Here is a 21,042-nt window from a genome sequence, read left to right as displayed (position 1 = left end):
TTTACGATGTTGGGTTACAAGGGTTTAAGATTGTTCTCACTTTTTTTTTTCAATATTTTATTATGTTCCGCAATTCGATCGAAAGTGAATTGAAATCACTTTTGAATTTCACGTGAAGTGAAATTGCATGCTCCACATTTTGATCGATTTCGAAAACTTCGAAATTGCTTCGAACTGTCAAAAATGAAGGCTAATCCATTGTATTTTGTTTATGACGTGAAATTACTGCGTGTGAAGCAAATAATTGCAATATTATTGCAAATTATGATAGAAAAATAAATTAAAGTGTAAAATAGAGATGGCGAACACAGAGGCAGTGAGCAATTTCCAGTGTGATCATTTCCAAAAAAGTGATGAATTATTATATTTCATGTCATTTTTTGTATATGTACATTTTGTACTAAATTAACAACAAATAACATTAACAAAACGCTAAAAATATAAGTTTTGATAACATTTCAAGGGAACAGAAACAAAGTGATTTGAATTCGATCAGAGAATTTAAATGAGTGAAATGCAAAACACCTTATTTCACTTTCGGCCAGTGAATTCGCAAAAAGTAAAATGCAGAACATTGGTGAAGATTTTATTTTACTCAAGTAACCGTTTATTTTCGATTACAAATTAAAAAGAAAAATATTTATTGCAAATACAAAAACCTGCATTACAAAAAAATTTATATTGCAACTGAAAAAGATTTGCATTAAAAAAAAATATTTATTTCAGCTCGAAATATTTTTCAATTAAAAATTGTTATAGCAACACTGTAAGAAATTTGCATTGAAGATAAAATTTGCATTGCAAATAAAAATATTTTGCAATGAAAAAACTTTTCTGCATTGAAAGAAAAAAATTCAATGCAATATTTGTGCATTAAATATTTTTACTTGCTCTATAGGGCAAGTATTGGTTTCGTGTAGAAAAAAAAAATCGAGGTTTTAATCAAAACCAACATTTTGATGATGGAGAAGATCAAAAAAGTGATTTTCGTCATGCCGTCCGTCGGTCTGTGCGTCTGTGCGTCCATCTGTACATCGAGCTAGGGCCTAAACGGATGGATGGATTTACTTGAAACTTGGTACAGATGATTTTTGCGTAATACCCTAGGTCCGTTTTTGTTTTAGTTTTTCAATATCTCTTTTTTTAACGCATAGGTACCTCCCATATACCGTTTTTGAGGTATTGCAAATTTCTCGAAAACGGCTCTAACGATTTCGATTAAATTTGGTGCACATAATACTCTTATTGATTCTAACAAAACTACGTTTTTAGTTTTTCTCAAAAAATTCGGAGAACGGAAATATGGCGTTGCCGTTTGTCATATATTTGATCAAAGCACAAGTCAATTTTATTCAAAATTTTAAGACATCACTTTGAAGTGTAAAATGTATTAAAAAAAGTTTTTGAAAAATTTTTTTTTTTTTTAATTTTGGATTTTTTTTTCAACTTTCGATTTTTTTAAAATTTTTTTTTTCGGGACACTAAACAAAATCTTTAATTTCCAATAGATATTTAAGATAAAGATACTTTGAACTACAAGAGCAAGTAGGTACGTGCGACCCAGTCGTGCATTTTATTTGTTTAATATTCGTCGAATTTCTTATACAAAGCAAATTAGGTGATTTCGTTAGTCTCAGTAAAGTTTTATTGTGAGAATACTGGAATCTACGTCCTGATGGATCCTGGGAACAGTAAACAGTTTATCTAGCTGAGTTCTTAGCTTTGGCGTCAAAATTAATTTCCACTCCCATTTCTTGATTAAATGTCATGGAATTTAGTTAATACACCATATTCAAAATGGTGGATAGAATAAGCCCTTAAATAGAATTTTCTTTTTCAAAATAGCCGCCCAGCATTTAAGCTAGAAATTTGGCTAAATTCATATCAAACGCCTTCGCTTTGTTTAAATAATTGTAGCTGCCATAAAAAGTGATGGTGTTATTTTGTAAGACAATTATAAACAAACACTTATGTTTATTGTACATACGAGTATATCTACTGAATTTGAAACAAATACATTTTTTGTCACACCTATATTTAACTTCATTCATGTTTAAACCTATACTCAATGTCACTAAGGTTCACATTGACGCACGCACAATGGAAATATACCAAGTACATTCGCAATTTCCACACAAGTTATCTTTTCAATTTCATTTCGATCAATTTATTGTTTGTTTGCAAATTATAGAGCGCATTTTAATTGATAATAAAACAAAAGAAATTTTAATTATATAGACTTTAATTGCAAAGCGTGCACTCAACGACAATAAATTTAAGTATCACATTAGTTCTGTTTTAACGCTACTATAACACTTTTTCAATGTTTGCATTTCAAATCATTTAATTATATTTAGGTGCATCATTAAACTCGTACTATCCACCTTTTGTTCATGCATAAATACAAAAAAAAAAAATCAATTTTTCTAACAAAAAAGTTCATATGGACGCGGCAATTAAAAATGATTCATCTATCCACACATTGACCTTCTATCTTCTTTTTCAAATGTTTCCAGCCATTTTATTACGAATGCCATGCTTTCAATATAATCGTTTATTGAAAACATCTGTACAACCAGAATCATTGAGCTTTCTAAAAAAAAAAAAATCCCCCTCCAACACACACAGAACACCCACAACCCAACCCAAAAGCCATACAAAATTGTTTGTGAAAGATTTTTAAAAATTAATTAAAAAACTCACTGTCCTCTGGAGGTGTGGAGCAAAAGTGTTACGAGCGTACTGGCACCCGGACACGTACAGTTGTTTGCTAATAACGCGTATTTAAACTCATCTTCGCACACCACATGCTCCGCAAATTTCACATGTAGCTTATGCTCTGGCCTAAAAAAAAAGTTAATAAATAAAATATTTTCAAGGATTTATACACAAATATATTATAAAAACATATGTGAAAAGTGTATGAGTGTGTTTTAAAATGAACTCACCTAAATATTTGCACGTATTGCGGCACAACCGGTGCAAAGTCTTTAACTGCCCACGAACGTAATATCGTATGTTCATCGGCAGCAGTCTTATCCGCATAATTCCTAGCAGCCAGGATAAAACAGGCTTCGGCTTCGTTCATCCTCGCTCGTGCTAGGTCACCGTCTTTTAGGCACGATCCCTTAAAAATTAAAAAAAAATATATGTAAACATTACGATGGATATAATAAAAAGTTTATAAATTGTTTTAATTAATTTATAAATTGGGAATGTTTTTTTTTGTATTCGATTTTCAGATGAGGAAATTAATTACTTTATTCAATTGTTTTAAACTTCATTATTATGATTAATGCAAAGGAATATTAAAATTGATAGATACTCATACTCTATTTAATGTGGACACAATTCAGTTAAATTTTTGTTCTCTCTTTGGTTGTTTTTAATTTATTATTTTTATTCAATTGAAGCTTTAATTGAGGAAATTTTAAACGCTTCCTTATATTTAATTCATAGAAGAATAGAATTTTTTGACAAGTATACCTTACTACTTGCTATCTGTTTAATTGCTCATGTTCCTTTCATGGGAGGTAATTATTCTACCCGTAATGTCTACAACACTCTTTTATATAATTCACATCCAGTTAATGCGGAAACATGCAAAAGAAAGACTTTTCAAAAAAAAAATAAAAATTCGCTCAGCTAAATTTTGTAAACTTTTGTTAACCCAGAAGGAAAGAAATATTTTCGGATCAAAGTGTCGAAACAAGTTTTGGTTAACAGATATGAGATCACAGTGAAAAGGCCCATGCATTCAACTAAAAAAATTACAAATTTATTTTTTTCAGATTTTCGAAAATTATCCAAGGGGTACCCCTTGTCTAAAACTTCGGAACTTTCAAAAATTTTCTCCAAATCCATCGAATGAGACATCAAAAGAAAGGACTCTTTGGACTCTATTCATAACTGCAAAACCAAGAGTTTGTAGGAGTTCGGGTTGTTGAAATATTTGCAATCAAAATATTTTTTTTTTTCATTCGGAAGCAGATATTTTCGGATCAAAGTTCCGAAACAAGTTTTGGTTAAAAGATATGAGATCACAGTGAACAGGCCTATGCATTCAGCTAAAAAAATTACAAATTTATTTTTTTAAGATTTTCGAAAATTATCCAAGGGGTGTACCCCTTGTCTAAAAATTCGGAATTTTCAAAAATTTTCTCCAAATCCATCGAATGAGACATTAAAAGAAAGGACTCTTTAGACTCTATTCATAACTGCAAAACCAAGAGTTTGTAGGAGTTCGGGTTGTTGAAATATTTGCAATCAAAATATTTTTTTTTTATTCGGAAGCAGATATTTTCGGATCAAAGACCCGATACAAGTTTTGGTTAAAAGATATGAGATCACAGTGAACAGGCCTATGCATTCAGCTACGAAAATTACAAATTTTTAAGATTTTCGAAAATTATCCAAAGGGTGGTACCCCTTGTCTAAAAATTCGGAATTTTCAAAAATTTTCTCCAAATCCATCGAATGAGACATCAAAAGAAAGGACTCTTTAGACTCTATTCATAACTGAAAACCAAGAGTTTGTAGGAGTTCGGGTTGTTGAAATATTTGCAATCAAAATATTTTTTTTTTTCATTCGGAAGCAGATATTTTCGGATCAAAGTTCCGAAACAAGTTTTGGTTAAAAGATATGAGATCACAGTGAACAGGCCTATGCATTCAGCTAAAAAAATTAAAAATTTATTTTTTTAAGATTTTCGAAAATTATCCAAGGGGTGTACCCCTTGTCTAAAAATTCGGAATTTTCAAAAATTTTCTCCAAATCCATCGAATGAGACATTAAAAGAAAGGACTCTTTAGACTCTATTCATAACTGCAAAACCAAGAGTTTGTAGGAGTTCGGGTTGTTGAAATATTTGCAATCAAAATATTTTTTTTTTATTCGGAAGCAGATATTTTCGGATCAAAGACCCGATACAAGTTTTGGTTAAAAGATATGAGATCACAGTGAACAGGCCTATGCATTCAGCTACGAAAATTACAAATTTTTAAGATTTTCGAAAATTATCCAAGGGGTGGTACCCCTTGTCTAAAAATTCGGAATTTTCAAAAATTTTCTCCAAATCCATCGAATGAGACATCAAAAGAAAGGACTCTTTAGACTCTATTCATAACTGAAAACCAAGAGTTTGTAGGAGTTCGGGTTGTTGAAATATTTGCAATCAAAATATTTTTTTTTTTCATTCGGAAGCAGATATTTTCGGATCAAAGTTCCGAAACAAGTTTTGGTTAAAAGATATGAGATCACAGTGAACAGGCCTATGCATTCAGCTAAAAAAATTAAAAATTTATTTTTTTAAGATTTTCGAAAATTATCCAAGGGGTGTACCCCTTGTCTAAAAATTCGGAATTTTCAAAAATTTTCTCCAAATCCATCGAATGAGACATTAAAAGAAAGGACTCTTTAGACTCTATTCATAACTGCAAAACCAAGAGTTTGTAGGAGTTCGGGTTGTTGAAATATTTGCAATCAAAATATTTTTTTTTTATTCGGAAGCAGATATTTTCGGATCAAAGACCCGATACAAGTTTTGGTTAAAAGATATGAGATCACAGTGAACAGGCCTATGCATTCAGCTACGAAAATTACAAATTTTTAAGATTTTCGAAAATTATCCAAGGGGTGGTACCCCTTGTCTAAAAATTCGGAATTTTCAAAAATTTTCTCCAAATCCATCGAATGAGACATCAAAAGAAAGGACTCTTTAGACTCTATTCATAACTGAAAACCAAGAGTTTGTAGGAGTTCGGGTTGTTGAAATATTTGCAATCAAAATATTTTTTTTTTTCATTCGGAAGCAGATATTTTCGGATCAAAGTTCCGAAACAAGTTTTGGTTAAAAGATATGAGATCACAGTGAACAGGCCTATGCATTCAGCTAAAAAAATTAAAAATTTATTTTTTTAAGATTTTCGAAAATTATCCAAGGGGTGTACCCCTTGTCTAAAAATTCGGAATTTTCAAAAATTTTCTCCAAATCCATCGAATGAGACATTAAAAGAAAGGACTCTTTAGACTCTATTCATAACTGCAAAACCAAGAGTTTGTAGGAGTTCGGGTTGTTGAAATATTTGCAATCAAAATATTTTTTTTTTATTCGGAAGCAGATATTTTCGGATCAAAGACCCGATACAAGTTTTGGTTAAAAGATATGAGATCACAGTGAACAGGCCTATGCATTCAGCTACGAAAATTACAAATTTTTAAGATTTTCGAAAATTATCCAAGGGGTGGTACCCCTTGTCTAAAAATTCGGAATTTTCAAAAATTTTCTCCAAATCCATCGAATGAGACATCAAAAGAAAGGACTCTTTAGACTCTATTCATAACTGAAAACCAAGAGTTTGTAGGAGTTCGGGTTGTTGAAATATTTGCAATCAAAATATTTTTTTTTTTCATTCGGAAGCAGATATTTTCGGATCAAAGTTCCGAAACAAGTTTTGGTTAAAAGATATGAGATCACAGTGAACAGGCCTATGCATTCAGCTAAAAAAATTAAAAATTTATTTTTTTAAGATTTTCGAAAATTATCCAAGGGGTGTACCCCTTGTCTAAAAATTCGGAATTTTCAAAAATTTTCTCCAAATCCATCGAATGAGACATCAAAAGAAAGGACTCATTAGACTCTATTCATAACTGAAAACCAAAAGTTTGTAGGAGTTTGGGTTGTTGAAATATTTCCAATAGAAATATTTGTTTTTATTCGGAAGCAGATATTTTCGAATCAAAGACTCGAAACAAGTTTTGGTTAAAAGATATGAGATCACAGTGAACAGTTCTATGCATTCACCAAAAAAAAATTACAAATATATTTTTTTAAGATTTTCGAAAACTATCCAAGGGGTACCCCTTGTCTAAAAATTCGGAATTTTCAAAAATTTTCTCCAAATCCATCGAATGTGACATCAAAAGAAAGGACTCTTTAGACTCTATTCATAACTGAAAACCAAAAGTTTGTACGAGTTCGGGTAGCTGAATAATTCGCAATCGAAGTATTTTTTTTTTTTCATTCGGAAGCAGATATTTTCGGATCAAAAGTTCCGAAACAAGTTTTGGTTAAGAGATATGAGATCACAGTGAACAAGCCTATGCATTCAGCTTAAAAAAAATTACAAATTTATTTTTTTAAGATTTTCGAAAATTATCCAAGGGGTACCCCTTGTCTAAAAATTCGGAATTTTCAAAAATTTTCTCCAAATCCATCGAATGAGACACCAAAAGAAAGGACTCATTAGACTCTATTCATAACTGAAAACCAAAAGTTTGTAGGAGTTTGGGTTGTTGAAATATTTCCAATAGAAATATTTGTTTTTATTCGGAAGCAGATATTTTCGAATCAAAGACTCGAAACAAGTTTTGGTTAAGAGATATGAGATCACAGTGAACAAGCCTATGCATTCACCAAAAAAAAATTACAAATATATTTTTTTAAGATTTTCGAAAACTATCCAAGGGGTACCCCTTGTCTAAAAATTCGGAATTTGCAAAAATTTTCTCCAAATCCATCGAATGTGACATCAAAAGAAAGGACTCTTTAGACTCTATTCATAACTGAAAACCAAAAGTTTGTACGAGTTCGGGTAGCTGAATAATTCGCAATCGAAGTATTTTTTTTTTTTCATTCGGAAGCAGATATTTTCGGATCAAAAGTTCCGAAACAAGTTTTGGTTAAGAGATATGAGATCACAGTGAACAGTTCTATGCATTCAGCTAAAATAATTACAAATTTATTTTTTTAAGATTTTCGAAAATTATCCAAGGGGTAACCCTTGTCTAAAAATTCGGAATTTTCAAAAATTTTCTCCAAATCCATCGAATGAGACATCAAAAGAAAGGACTCTTTAGGCTCTATTCATAACTGAAAACCAAAAGTTTGTAGGAGTTCGGGTAGCTGAATAATTCGCAATCGAAATATTTTTTTTTCTTCATTTGGAAGCAGATATTTTCGGATCAAAGACCCCAATTATTTTTTTGTCAATTTTCTAAATGCAGTCAAAATGAAAATTCAAAGCTCCAATCTTCAAAAAAAAAAAAAAAAAACCATCAGAGTTCATATCACTCGAATGCAATGTCTTGATTTCATGCCTGAAGTTAAGAGTAGGTTGGAGGCAATTTAAATTGCCTTTGCATTTTTTAACGTTTTTTTTTTAGCTTCGGAGATATTTTGAAGGAAAGTTTATTCAACCGTTTATTTTTGTTTGAAGGCCAGACTAGGAAATTTCAATTCCTGACCTTTTTAAATACATATGAAAATGATGATGTGGTAAGTATTAAACAATATCCCCTTAGAAATATTTTCAAACTACGTCCCTTTTATAGGATACAAAACCTTTATTTTTGATAAAAAAAAAACTCACCTGAATGTATATGACTCGTTGGGCCCATATAGGCACTTGCAATATCATTCGCATCGTTGTATCCAACTCCATCGGACTCAATAGTACCACATAATAGTCCTGCAGCAATGGATGTGCATAGAATTCATTTAGGAAATCCATAATTGTATCCGCATGCAGTGTTGTAGAACAAACGACAACGTGCTTCTCACTCTGCGCACGATGGGATGAATAGCTGCCACCTAATTTTTGTCTTTCCATCCATGTGAATGCCAATTGTTCGAACTTTTATGCAACGAAAGATAAGGTTTTTTTTGGAAGGAAACAGAAAAAAGAAGAAAAAAAAAAGGATACAGAGTTAGAAAAAATATCAAATGTCAACATCGGAATGAGTGAAAGCAAAATGAAAAGCGAATTGATAGTGGATATGGATTCCAATATAGTTTAGATATTGGGACTTGGGAGGTTTATCGTTTTTCAAAGGATGATGGATATTTTTTTCCAAGGACAATGCTTTTTTCTTTTTTTTTCATTTTTGGTTTTCATTTGGAACTAAAAAATGAAACTACAGGGAAATGTGCCTTTATATGTATGTATCTAGAGACTCCAGGTTATTTGATTTTATTTATTGAGAACAAAAACTTTTATGGTTGTTATTACTGATTGCAGTTTTTAAGCAAATTGAAAAGGTCATTGCATCTGCCCCCAATTCAATACTTACATATGTCAAGAAGGGGGATTGAAAGGGGTTTATTGTATGTTTATAGAATAATGATAAGACGACTTAACTTGCTTAAAGAGTGTCTTTATTGTCTTCGGTGTTAACACTTTGAATGTCGTGACACAACTGCCAAGACTTACTTAAAACTAACTTAATACTACAAAATGAAGAGAGAGAGAAAGAGAGACTTTACTTCATATAACATCTCCCCTTAAAACTTCAAAGCATAATTACATAATAACAATTTCAGTTCAGTAAATAATATGTTTATAATAATATAATAAAAAGTATACAACATAATAACCATATAACATCTTCCATCAAAAGTTCCAAAAAAAAAAAATATTTCTATTTAATTTATGTAAGAATACCAAATAACATTTATAATCAAAATGTATAAAAAGATTTTTAGTTATTTAATTAAAAGAAGAAATCAAATAAATTCATTGTAAGATCAAAAGCAAATACAAGATATTATTAAATGTGATCTTTGGGGTATCCAAATCTATCTGGAGCTTTTGACTCCCTACCGTACCTAGTCCTTGAAGAAGATGGGGAGGTGTCAATTTCAACTGCTTCAGGGCTTGTGTCTTTTTTATTATTTTCTGTAACCGATAGTTGGAACGGGGTTGAAGTTTTTTGAGTGTGAGTGTCCATTATGTGCTGTCTATTTCGCCGGTAGGTTGTTCCTTCTTCGTCTTGAATAACGTATGACTTAGGTTCCTTACATTTTTCAAGGATAATACCAGGTGACCAATAGGACGTTGGATTCTTTTTATAATGAATTTTTTGGCCTGGGGCTAAAGGTAAAAGGTTTTTGGCTGTTTTGTCGTAATATATTTTCGATTTTTCTGTTTTCTTTTTAAGATCGGTAGCATATTTTTCAGTGTCGATTTGTTTTGGAATAAAATTTTGTGACAAGGCAGGTAGTTTAGTTCTTAGTTTTCTTGACATAAGCAACTCGGAGGGTGCAGGTAGGTTTCCTTTGGAAATAGTTCGATAGTGCAATAAAGCAATGTAAGGATCTGAATTAGTTTCTAGACATTTAATTAATAATTTCTTAATTGTTTGGATCGAACGTTCCGCTAATCCGTTTGACCGAGGCAGATACGGACTGGAGGTCGTATGTTCAATATTCCAATCAAAACAAAATTGTTTAAAGTCCTGGGAGCTATACGGTGGACCATTGTCCGATACTATTATTTGAGGAATTCCATGGCGAGCAAAAATTGATTTGAGCTTTTTAATAACAAACTGGCTGCTATATCCTGAGCTTAGTAATTCAATTTCAATAAATTTAGACCAGTAATCAACGACTAACAAATAAGTTTGTTTATTAAATTCGAATATATCTGTTCCTACTTTGTACCATGGAATTGGTTGTATTTCGTGGGGCTGTAGTGGTTCTTTTTGCTGTGAAGACCTATAGCGCATGCAAGTTTCACAGTCTGTGACGATATTTTGGATGTCATTATTTATATTTGGCCAAAAAACAATGTCTTTAGCAAGACTCTGACATCTTTGAACACCTAAATGTCCCTCATGGATAAGTTTCAAAGTTTCAGGGCGAAGAGAGGATGGTATGACAATTCTATTAGATTTAAGTAAAATGTCATCAATAACATGCAATTCATCTCTGACTTTATAAAATGGCATGCAAGAGTGAGAAACTTTTTTCTTATTATTTGGCCAACCGAGCTTTACGTACTCCTTGACTTTGGAAATTATTTCATCCTTGTCACTAGCTACTTTTATACTTTGAAGTTTATCCGAAGAAACTGCTAAGTTGGCTATTAAAAGGTTACAATGAATATCTAAATCCTTATCAAATTCTGTCAAAATGGTATCTGGCAATGGAGCTCTCGAGAGTGTGTCCGCTGTGTACATATACTTCCCTGGTTTGAAACGACATCTAAATCATAACTTTTCAAACGCAACATAAACCTTTGTAGTCGAGCTGGTACCTGATACAATGGTTTTGAAAATAGTGGGACAAGTGGCTTATGGTCAGTCTCTACCAAAATACGCTGACCATACACATACTGGTGGAATTTTGTGCAGCCAAACAGGATAGCAAAAAGCTCTTTTTCTATTTGAGCATAATTTTCTTGACTGGACGTCAGAGTAGCGGAAGCAAAAGCGATTGGGCTGTTATCGTGTGCTAAAACTGCACCAACAGCGTTCTTAGAAGCATCGACAGAAAGAGTGATTAATTTATTCGGATTATTGAATGTTAAAATCGGTGCATTGGATATTAGTGACTTTAAATCGTTAAACTCTTTTTCATGTATGTCATTCCAATGCCATACCACGTCTTTCTTTAAGAGCTGACGAAGATGGTTATTTTTGACAGATAAGTCTTTTACAAAGCTGCCTAGGTAATTAACCATCCCTAGAAATCTCTGTAAATCACCTACAGATGTGGGTCGTGGCATTTCACATATTGCTTTGACCTTTGATTTGTCTGGGCGAACTCCATTCCTATTGAAAACGAAACCAAGGAATTTTAATTCTTCAACACATATTTTTGACTTGTCAGGATTAAATTTAAGACCTATATCTTGTGCTCTTTTGAGAACCTTATTCAAAATTTCATTGTGTTTTTCAATTGACTCCGCATATATGAAAAAATCATCGATAAAAATAATTAAACCTTCAATATCCGAAAAGAGTTTCAACATTTGTGCGTGAAATATTTCAGGAGCTGTTTTAATACCGAAAGGAAGACGCATAAAACGATACCTTCCAAACGGTGTTATGAACGTACAAATTTTGGAAGATTCCTCGTCCAAAGGCACCATCCAAAAGCCAGAGTTTGCGTCTAAAATACTGAAACAAATTGAACCTTTTATTCTAGACTTACACTCATCTAAATTGGGGAAAGGGTGGTGAGCTCTTAAAAGAGCTTTGTTTAGATTCCTAGGATCAAGACATAATCTGATTTTACCATTTGGTTTTTTGACAAGCACTATGGAACTCACCCATTCTGTTGGCTCTTCAACTTTTACTATAACCCCTAGTTGTTCCATACGATTTAGTTCTTCTTTTAATGGACCTTGCAATGCAAAAGGAACTTTACGTGGATAATCAATCGAAGGTGGCACATCAGAACGCAATTTTAAATGACACTTCTCCTTTAGTAGCCCTAGACCCTTAAAAACATCACTATAGTTATCTAAAATAGATTGACTAGTTTTTATACCACTGAAATTACTTTTTTCTATTAAAGAGTTGAAAGAATTTGAATAGTTTTGAAATTCAGACACTTGTTTATTTATACACTTCATATTATTCTTATCTACCTTTGGAATTAATTTAAGTTGAATGCAGGTTTCTAATCCAAGTACTGCGTGACATCTGAGTTCCAAAATATGAAAGTTGATTAAATATTGTTGACCATCGTGAATACACTTCAATATACAGCAACCAATAACTGGAAGACGTTCACCGCTAAATGTCATGATGCGAGTAGATGATGATTTTAATTTAGAAGAACACTGTAAGGCTTCAAACTGTTTTAATGACATCACATTTGCCTGGGCTCCAGTATCAACTTGACACTCAACGGTATGGTTGGATATTGTTAGCATTATAATCCAACTGTTCTTTGGTGTGCATATAGTTTGCTTAAGCATACCTAAGAACAATGTGTTGTCATCTCCCTCATCATAGTCCTCATTATCTGATTGCTGGCAAGCTTCTACATTTCGTACATAAGCACTGTTGGAGTTTCTTCTGTTTAAACGGCACATCTTAGAATAATGGTTTTTGTTTTTGCATGTATTACATGTAACACCAATTGCTGGACATCGATATTGGTGAATTTGACCGCAACGGGAACAATTGTTTTTTGATGTATATGTATTTGACGAATAGCTGTTTTGTTTTTTATTGCTGTTTGAATGTGGTTTAATTGAAGGTGACATTTGATGACGGAAATTATTGTTGTATGATTGATTTTGATATTTTTCGAAATTTTTTGTAGGATGATGGTTAATAGCATTTATATGACTTTGATTATTTAATTCTAATTGCTTTGCGTGGTCTTTTGTGAGCTCAATTGTCTTTGCAATTTCGAGCGCTTTTTCAAGCTTTATAGCTCCTTCAGTAAGCAGACGTTCTTTTACATTAGACCAGCTATTGCTTAAACCACAAACAAAAATATCTCTTACCAGTTCTTCTCTTAGCTTGTCGAAATCACATGAAAGGCTTAGATTTTTTAGCGCGGTATGTAGTCATCCATTGATTCACCTAATTGCTGCGTCCTTGTGAAAAATTTGTGTCGCTCCATAGCGATATTGACTTTTGGCAAAAAATGTGCTTCTAATTTAGCCACGAGGTCATCAAATAAGACATTATCCAAGTCGAGATCAAATGAAAAAAAAATTTCTAAAGAGCTTAGTGATGGGAACTATCGAATAAAAACTATCAAACTATCGATAGTTGTAAAATATTCATTCATGCGATAGTTTTAAATCATTTATTCATTTAGTTACTATTTTCATTCGAATAGTTTTTTTCATTCGAATTTTTTTTAAACGATATTTTTTTCATTCGAATAGTTTTTTTATAGGTATAGTTTCTTCATTCGAATAGTCTTTTTATACGATAGTTTTTCATTCGAATAGTTTTTTTGTATTCGATAGTTTTTTTTATACGATAATTTTTTCCTTCGAATTGTTTTTTATATTCAATAGTTTTTTCATTCAAATAGTTTTTTTATACGATAGTTTTTTCATTCGAATAGTTTTCTCATACGATAGTTTTTTCCTTCGAATTGTTTTTTGATATTAGATAGTTTTTTCATTCGAATATTTTTTTTATTCGATAGTTTATTCGATAGTTTAATCGATAGTTTATTCGATAGTTTATTCGATAGTTTTTATTCGATAGTTTTATTCGAAAGTATTTATTCGAGTGAATGAATTTATATTCGATAGTTCAAATCATTCAGTAACTAATTCTAATTAGTAACTGAATGATTTGAACTATCGAATAGTGCATTCATTATCAATTATTATTATCGATAGTTCAAATCATTCGATAGTTCCCATCACTACTACATAGAAATATCATTGTTTTAATTCGACGTTAACATGTGAACTAAGCCAGATTTCTCTGCAGAAAATTATTCAAATTTTTTCATACAAATGAAGATCCTTTCTGAACAAAGTAAATTGCAGGACTTCTCGATTAATATTTCCACAAAAAATATAATATTTGGTTAGATTAAAATGAAGATATTAAAAGTTCAAATATCAAGTAATTCTTCAAACCATGATCCTTAAAATAACTTTCATCACTGGCAAACCCACATTCCTAATATAAAATACTATAATCATAAAAACAAACAAGAACTGCCCACATAAATTTCAAAGTGGTTGTGGTATGGTATACCGAGTATTTTCTCCAAAATCATCCTCAAACGTCTAACCCAATTCCCAAAATATAAATGAATTCAATTCTAAAGGCTTTAATCTCAACCACTCCAACCACAAAAGCATTTTACCCATGTCACCCGAATATATCTTCATTTCCCCTCAAGGATAATGATTTTAAATGAGATTGGGTTTGGGTGATATGAAATAGGTATTGGTGGTATATGTATGTGTGTATGTTCTATCTTAAATTATAACATACCCTTTTTAAGCACACAAACACACATAAGTATTGTTTATTAGTCAGTTGTAATAAGTTTTTTTGTTTAATTTATTTTTTTTTTTTTAATAAACTTACCTGTGTTGGAAGGACAATCAAGGCTACACATATCATTATGACCATGTACATCTGTGATGGCCAGATATCGGGTACAAAATCTCCATAGCCAACTGTTGAGAATGTCACCACCACATAGTAGGTACTTTGAAATAAATTCAAGTGACGATGTCCTGCTCGTTGGAAATGCTGAATTCCACAAACGCTATTGTTTTTTTTGAAAAAAAAAAGAAAGTAAAATGAAAATCGATTAGAAAATAACACAGACTGAATATTCATTAAGTTAAATGTAAATAATGTAGGTATTTGGTAAGGAAGTTAAAACCAAACTTTCAAAACGATTTATGTCAAAATTTCAAATTCCTATGTATTTCATTTTATATTCTAGTACTGCAAATGGAACAACAAATTTTCAGAAACTGTAAAGGTCATTCAAATTGATTAAATGATTGACATGGTTGATGTTTATAATTAGGAATTGTGGTCCAGCAAAGCTTCCCACAACTTCAATCACTCAATTAACACTAGGATGTGTGGTTTGATGACCAAATTTTACCAGGCTTAAAGAAAAAATTAAAATCGAATGCTTAAATACAGTTTTTTAGTATTTCATCATTCTTTTTCGTTGAAAATTAGCATTATTTACCAACATCCCGCCAAAGTTGGGTGAACAAAAAATAAAAAAAGAAAGTGAATAAGAATAGAATTTTGTTTTGAAAAAAAAAAAAAAAATTTTTCTCTCCACTTAAATACTAGGAAGGCTACATCGTAACCTGAAAGCCTTTTCTATTTTCCCATTTTAGGTATAAAACATGAAAGTTTTCTAAATTTTCAATTTAAACTTTGACTTTTTAAGTTTTTATGAAGAATTATTAATCAAAACGGATATTTCATAGTGTCTGTCAATTAATAAAGGTTGAATTAATAACACAGAGTTGTTAAATTCTTAACAAATTAAATTATTAAATACTTAGAAAATTATTTCCATTTAAGTACCTACTATATACATAGTTGTTCTTCTAATTATATCTACATTATTATGTATATTCTATCTCTGACTGTTTTTTCTTTGACTTTTTATTTGTAGCTAAAAAACTTTGATAATTTCTTTTAGTTTTCGAAATGGTCTTTTAATATAAAAGGTTAAATATTTGGCATGAACTAATGGCTAATTCACTCAATTTGTTTGACCGAAAGCCCGAAAAAAATCAGTTTACATAATTTTTTTTTATTTCTTTTATCCTTTAGACCAGTGCCGAAGCCTCCAAAAACATTAAAAAGTAAGCGAGCCGAGTTCGGGAAGTGGTAGGGTTGAGTTTATTTTTATCTTTTTCAAAAAAATGTTTTTTTTTTTATAAAATTTGGTGAAAATCTACCTTATTATGTCCCAAATATGTACACAGTAATTTATTTGATTTAAAATATTTATTTTTTAACCCTATTTTAACTTAATATAAAAAATACAACCTAATTTTCAATAGAAAATTCACGTGTCAAAATATCAGCTCTACTTTCTGATGATGTAAACAAAAATTTACATTATTATACCATAGTATGTACATGTTCTCGGAGAATGCAAAAAATGAAAAAGCTTAAATTCGAAAATTTTTTTTATCATTATTTTCAATTTTGGCCTATTTATTAAAATTTACACTTTAATTACTCAAAAACCGTAACATTAATCAATGTAACATAAAATCTCACGGGTTTTGAGTTATTAAAGTGTAAATTTTAAAATAATGATTCAAAAAATTTTTCGAATTTAAGCTTTTTCATTTTGTTGTAGATCTTTTTGTTACCTACAACTTTGCCATACAACTTTTTTCCAAAGGACTTGTAGTTTTTCCGGAAATCGAGATATACCATTTTTTACCATTAAAAACTCAACCCTACCACTTCCCGAACTTGGCTCGCCCGTAATTTATTTTTCCTTTCATTTTTATCATATTCACCTCATTTTCCAATGGGTTTCATCCTACTATGATTTTTTTTTGTTTCAAAAATTATCGACCCTGGGCTATTGTTTTTTGTACGGTGTATACAATAATTGTACATCGTACAGATACTATGAACTTTGGGACAAATTTCTGATTTTTATAAACAAAATTAAACAATTTTTTTTATATAAGATCACATCTACAAAGACAGTTAGCTAAGGACCGATTTGCCTGCAGTTGTTGAATTGAAAAAAATAGGATTAAAATTAAATACACGACTTCTCTTATGGTTAAAGTATGTCTAATGTTATAGCTTTTATTGAACAAAAGGAGGGAAAATTTATAATTATTTATAGCTATTTTTGTTTCTTTCATTTTGAATAAATCTTGAAATGATCCCTATTGAATTCAAAAATGGTTTTGCATCAAAATGCCAAAATTGATTTTTTTCGAGAAACGTCTTTGTGATTCTTGGGCGATAAAAATTCGGTGAAAACGGTTCTGTCGTTTAGAATAAAGTCAGAAATATACTAGCACTAGGTAGGTATAGTAAATCTTTGTCTCACAATCGTGGAAGTCATTAATGAGAAAATTAAAATTTATTGAAAATTTGTATGTGTCATATATATTACATAAACTTTAATTTAGGATAAACAAAATAGTTAAAAAAATGCTTCTGGAAAGTATTTACTTCTGTGAGGTTAGCAACCATTTTTTCGAAATAAAATAGAATTCTTGATAACAACCGAAGAGTTAGAGTTAGAGTTAGAGTTAGAGTTAGAGTTAAAAAAGTTCTGTCAAATTATAGTTAAAAAATTCAAAACAAAAATTGCAAGCTTTTTTAGAAAAAATACTTTTGAACACGTTTTTTGTTTATAACAGACAAAAGTTATATAGTTCCTGATACATTATAAAAAGAGTTTTGCAAAATTGAAAAGTTATAAAAATAAAATTACCTATAAACTATTAAATTTAAAAATTAACTTTGTTAAATTTTTTTTCAATTTTTTGAAAGAGTTAATTTTGGAATAGAAAATCACAACAAAAACATTACTGTTAAAGAAAAGAGTCAAGTTCTCCTATGTTGAAATTATGCTTGCACAAAAAGTACTGAGATGTAAAAGTGTAACAAGTTCTAAAGTTTGGGTTCAAATTCGTATCAATAAAATTTTGATTGTTCTCTAGACAATTTTTCTTTTAATTACCGATTTTTAAAGTCATTTCAAAAATTGTCAAGTAAACAATCAAAATTTTATTGATATGAACTTGAACCCAAACTTTAGAACTTGGTACACTTTTACATCTCAGTACTTTTTGTGACAGCATAATTTCAACATAGGAGAATTTGGCTCTTTTTTTTTAACAGTAATGATTTTGTTGTGATTTCACTACTTTTTGCAACTTATGGCTGCAGAATTGAAAAGCTCTATATTTGATGAAAACTCAGTGAAAATGGGCGGTTGCCACGTCCCCTGGCTAAAATTCTCAAATTTTAAATTTTTTCCTTTGTATAAACTACCAGTTCTACCATTCTACCAAATTTCAAGATTCTACGATAATCAGAAGTGCTCTATAATATTTCGATTTTTCCCTTTGTATACACCACAAGTCCTATCACCGTGTAAAATTTTAAGATTCTACGATAGCGGGAAGTTCTCCATAATTTTGATGATCTGTCAGTGAGTCAGTTACGGTTTTTGCGAGCCTTATATCTCAGAAACTACTCATCGTAAAAAGCTGAAATTTTGTGGGGAGTTTGGTTTTGACCAGCTCAACAAATGTAGCGAATGTTTGAAATTTCTAGCATCTTTGGTGTGGAAGTAAGAGAGTGTCGAAAATGCACTGAGTTGTTTCAGTCATATATTAGATAAAAAGTCGGAAATCAAATACGTAAACGGTTCTATTGCAGGTTTCGTTAGTAATGGGTTTTTTAATCGAAATTGTTAGAGCTGTTTTTGATTTTAATTCTATTTTATTAACGAATCCTATTTGGTCTCTAGTGTTTCTACATTTTGCTTTCTATACAATTACGATTGTTAATTTATTTTTTAAGGAAAATATGTAGTAGTTAAAAATATCTTTTGCTAGCAATTTAAAGCCTAAGATGTACGAAAACTTTTTTAATTCAGTGCAAAACAGTTCAGTATTTAACTCACCTGGTAAAAACTAAGCACAGCAACGTCGCTGATAATATTGTAAGTTGTTGTGATAAGGCAGACTGAGATTTTTGCATAGCTCGATGAAGATCGTTCTAAAAGCAAACAAATAAAAAAAAAAAAAAACACTAAATTTCGAACAAATTCTTAAATTTACAATAGGTATCATAAAAAAATACTCATCAACTTACGAACATATTCTCCAATGACCTCTTTGCGAGCCAGCAATTGAGAAAAATTGGTATGAAAAGGTGTCTTAAAGGAGGCCATAATATCTTCAATTAAAAAAACAAAATCAAATAGAAAAAAAACATAGACTCAATCGATAATAATATTATTATTTATCAAGTATTCTGTCTCAAAACTCACCGTAAGTGCAAAAGGTATTGTCGTAATAAGTTCTAATATAAAATGAAACGAGAGTATCTGTTGCCATATGTTTCCCTGAAATTAAAAACCAATTAAGTCATCAATATCGAACGAAAAGAAAGAGAAAAAAAATCAAAAAAAGATATTGAATTATTTATTTGAAAGAAATGGAAAAAAAAAAATAGAATGAAGAAAATAGATACCTAAAAAGGATAAGAGGGGGAGTAAACACAACATCAATATAATAGTATGAATGAATGATGGCTACTTACATAGATACTCACCTTATATCCTAGATATGTGAGTAAAAATGCTTCCGTTAACGACACTAACGCTAAAATTAATTGTGCGGCCCACAAAATCGTCGGCCGATTAACCCACAGAATTGCTTCCCAATTGATAATTGGATTTTCTTGAAATTCCTCCTCTGTTAAATGCGCCGATTCCAGGAATTCCGTTTTATTACTAGGTAAACAGCCATAACTGTGTTTAAAAAAAGGATTTGATTAGTTTTTTTCCTTCCTTCCTTACTTGTAAAAAAAGGATATGTTACCATGTTGCAAATGTTGGATTCGAATCCGTTATCACACGTAATATATACAGAACACATGCTAGTAATTTAAAAATCAGGTCAGCTATTCGTATTCTTAAACCTGAAAAACCAAACAAACTTATATCAATAAAACTTCAAGAAAAAAAAAATTAAATCATGTGTGCAATTCACACGTGGTAGAAGTGAAACCTTAAAAAATCATTTTTCTTGAAAAAAAAAAAAAAAAAAAAATAGAAAATAGAAAATCTAACTTTTTTGTATTTAATCACCTTTAAATCCATTTTCTTATATGAAAACTTAAAATAAATTTGATATCAACTGAAAGCTTATTATTTCACCTTTTATATGATGCTTCAATCATATTTCTACCATGTCTACAAAAAAAGTAAGACTTTTTTAAAGCCAACCATGACGAAATTTCAAATTAATCTATCTATTAAAACAAAAAAGTAATAATAATCAATTTAATTTTCCTGTCGCTTTTTCATTTCAGCGTGTTTCAAATCACTGCGATACTAAAGAAGTTTTCACTTCAAAAATTATAAGGATCTATTCAAAAGGATATGGCAGTGGTTTTTTATTGATAGTTTTTCGATTACAGAAATAAAATGTCATTTAAATTAGAAAACAACAGCAGATGAAATTTCTGATGCTCACTGGACGCGTGGGAAGCGGACAAACTATAGCCACATTCTAGTGAACCATATGATGAGAGTGTAATTCACTATTAACCCCTAATGTCCTTTAGTCATTGGAACAAAATTAAGTCAAATGCTGATAGCTTAGCTTAAATGTTAACCCCAGCCATATAATATAAAGATAGATCGATGAGATGGTATCGAAGCTTTATTTTAGTTATTTTATGTATGAAAAAACACACAAGGATACAAAAAAAAAAAAATAAAGAATGTTTGTCTTTTGTGGTTATCTGAAGTTATTTAAGCTGTCACCTGGTTTCCCCAAGGGCGGTATTTTCCTATTTTCTCATTCAATGCCTAATGGGTGAAAAAGATATTTATAGAGGAATATTAGAAGAAGGAGTTTGTTTATATTGTTTTGTTGCTTTTTTTTCGTCATTGGTATAGGTATAAGAAAGAAGGACGACCCATGCGAATTGATGGAATGAAATAATTTGTCGGAGAATTTTTATAGAAGATAATATAGTTGTATAGTAGATATATGCGGTGGTAGTAATTTCAGTAATGAAAGAACAAAATTTATTGAAGACACAAATTCTTTTGT

At 30.7% G+C, this 21,042-nt stretch overlaps 1 protein-coding gene across 29 annotated transcripts in view; it reads right to left on the bottom strand.

Moving 5' to 3' along the window:
- LOC129919640 (potassium channel subfamily T member 2) overlaps positions 1-21,042 on the bottom strand; it is a 485,782-nt gene that overhangs the window by 73,634 nt on the left and 391,106 nt on the right. For 22 of the 29 annotated variants that reach the window (XR_008773115.1, XM_056000636.1, XM_056000673.1 and 19 more), the window contains 9 exons: positions 19,801-19,900; positions 19,520-19,730; positions 19,248-19,322; positions 19,070-19,153; positions 18,879-18,973; positions 14,807-14,990; positions 8,371-8,634; positions 2,949-3,127; positions 2,704-2,844 (listed from right to left, as the gene is read on the bottom strand). Coding sequence is in view for 28 of the 29 variants with exons in the window: in XM_056000636.1 (XP_055856611.1) it covers positions 2,704-2,844; positions 2,949-3,127; positions 8,371-8,634; positions 14,807-14,990; positions 18,879-18,973; positions 19,070-19,153; positions 19,248-19,322; positions 19,520-19,730; positions 19,801-19,900 (1,333 nt within the window). In the remaining variant the exon portion in view is untranslated. The remainder of the gene's footprint in view (positions 1-2,703; positions 2,845-2,948; positions 3,128-8,370; positions 8,635-14,806; positions 14,991-18,878; positions 18,974-19,069; positions 19,154-19,247; positions 19,323-19,519; positions 19,731-19,800; positions 19,901-21,042) is intronic. The other 7 variants (XM_056000606.1, XM_056000821.1, XM_056000788.1 and 4 more) reach the window with 1 other exon arrangement.

Source organism: Episyrphus balteatus, chromosome 1, assembly GCF_945859705.1.
Source record: "Episyrphus balteatus chromosome 1, idEpiBalt1.1, whole genome shotgun sequence".
Taxonomy (NCBI): Eukaryota; Metazoa; Arthropoda; class Insecta; order Diptera; family Syrphidae; genus Episyrphus; species Episyrphus balteatus.
This window is presented reverse-complemented; position numbering and strand designations above follow the sequence as displayed.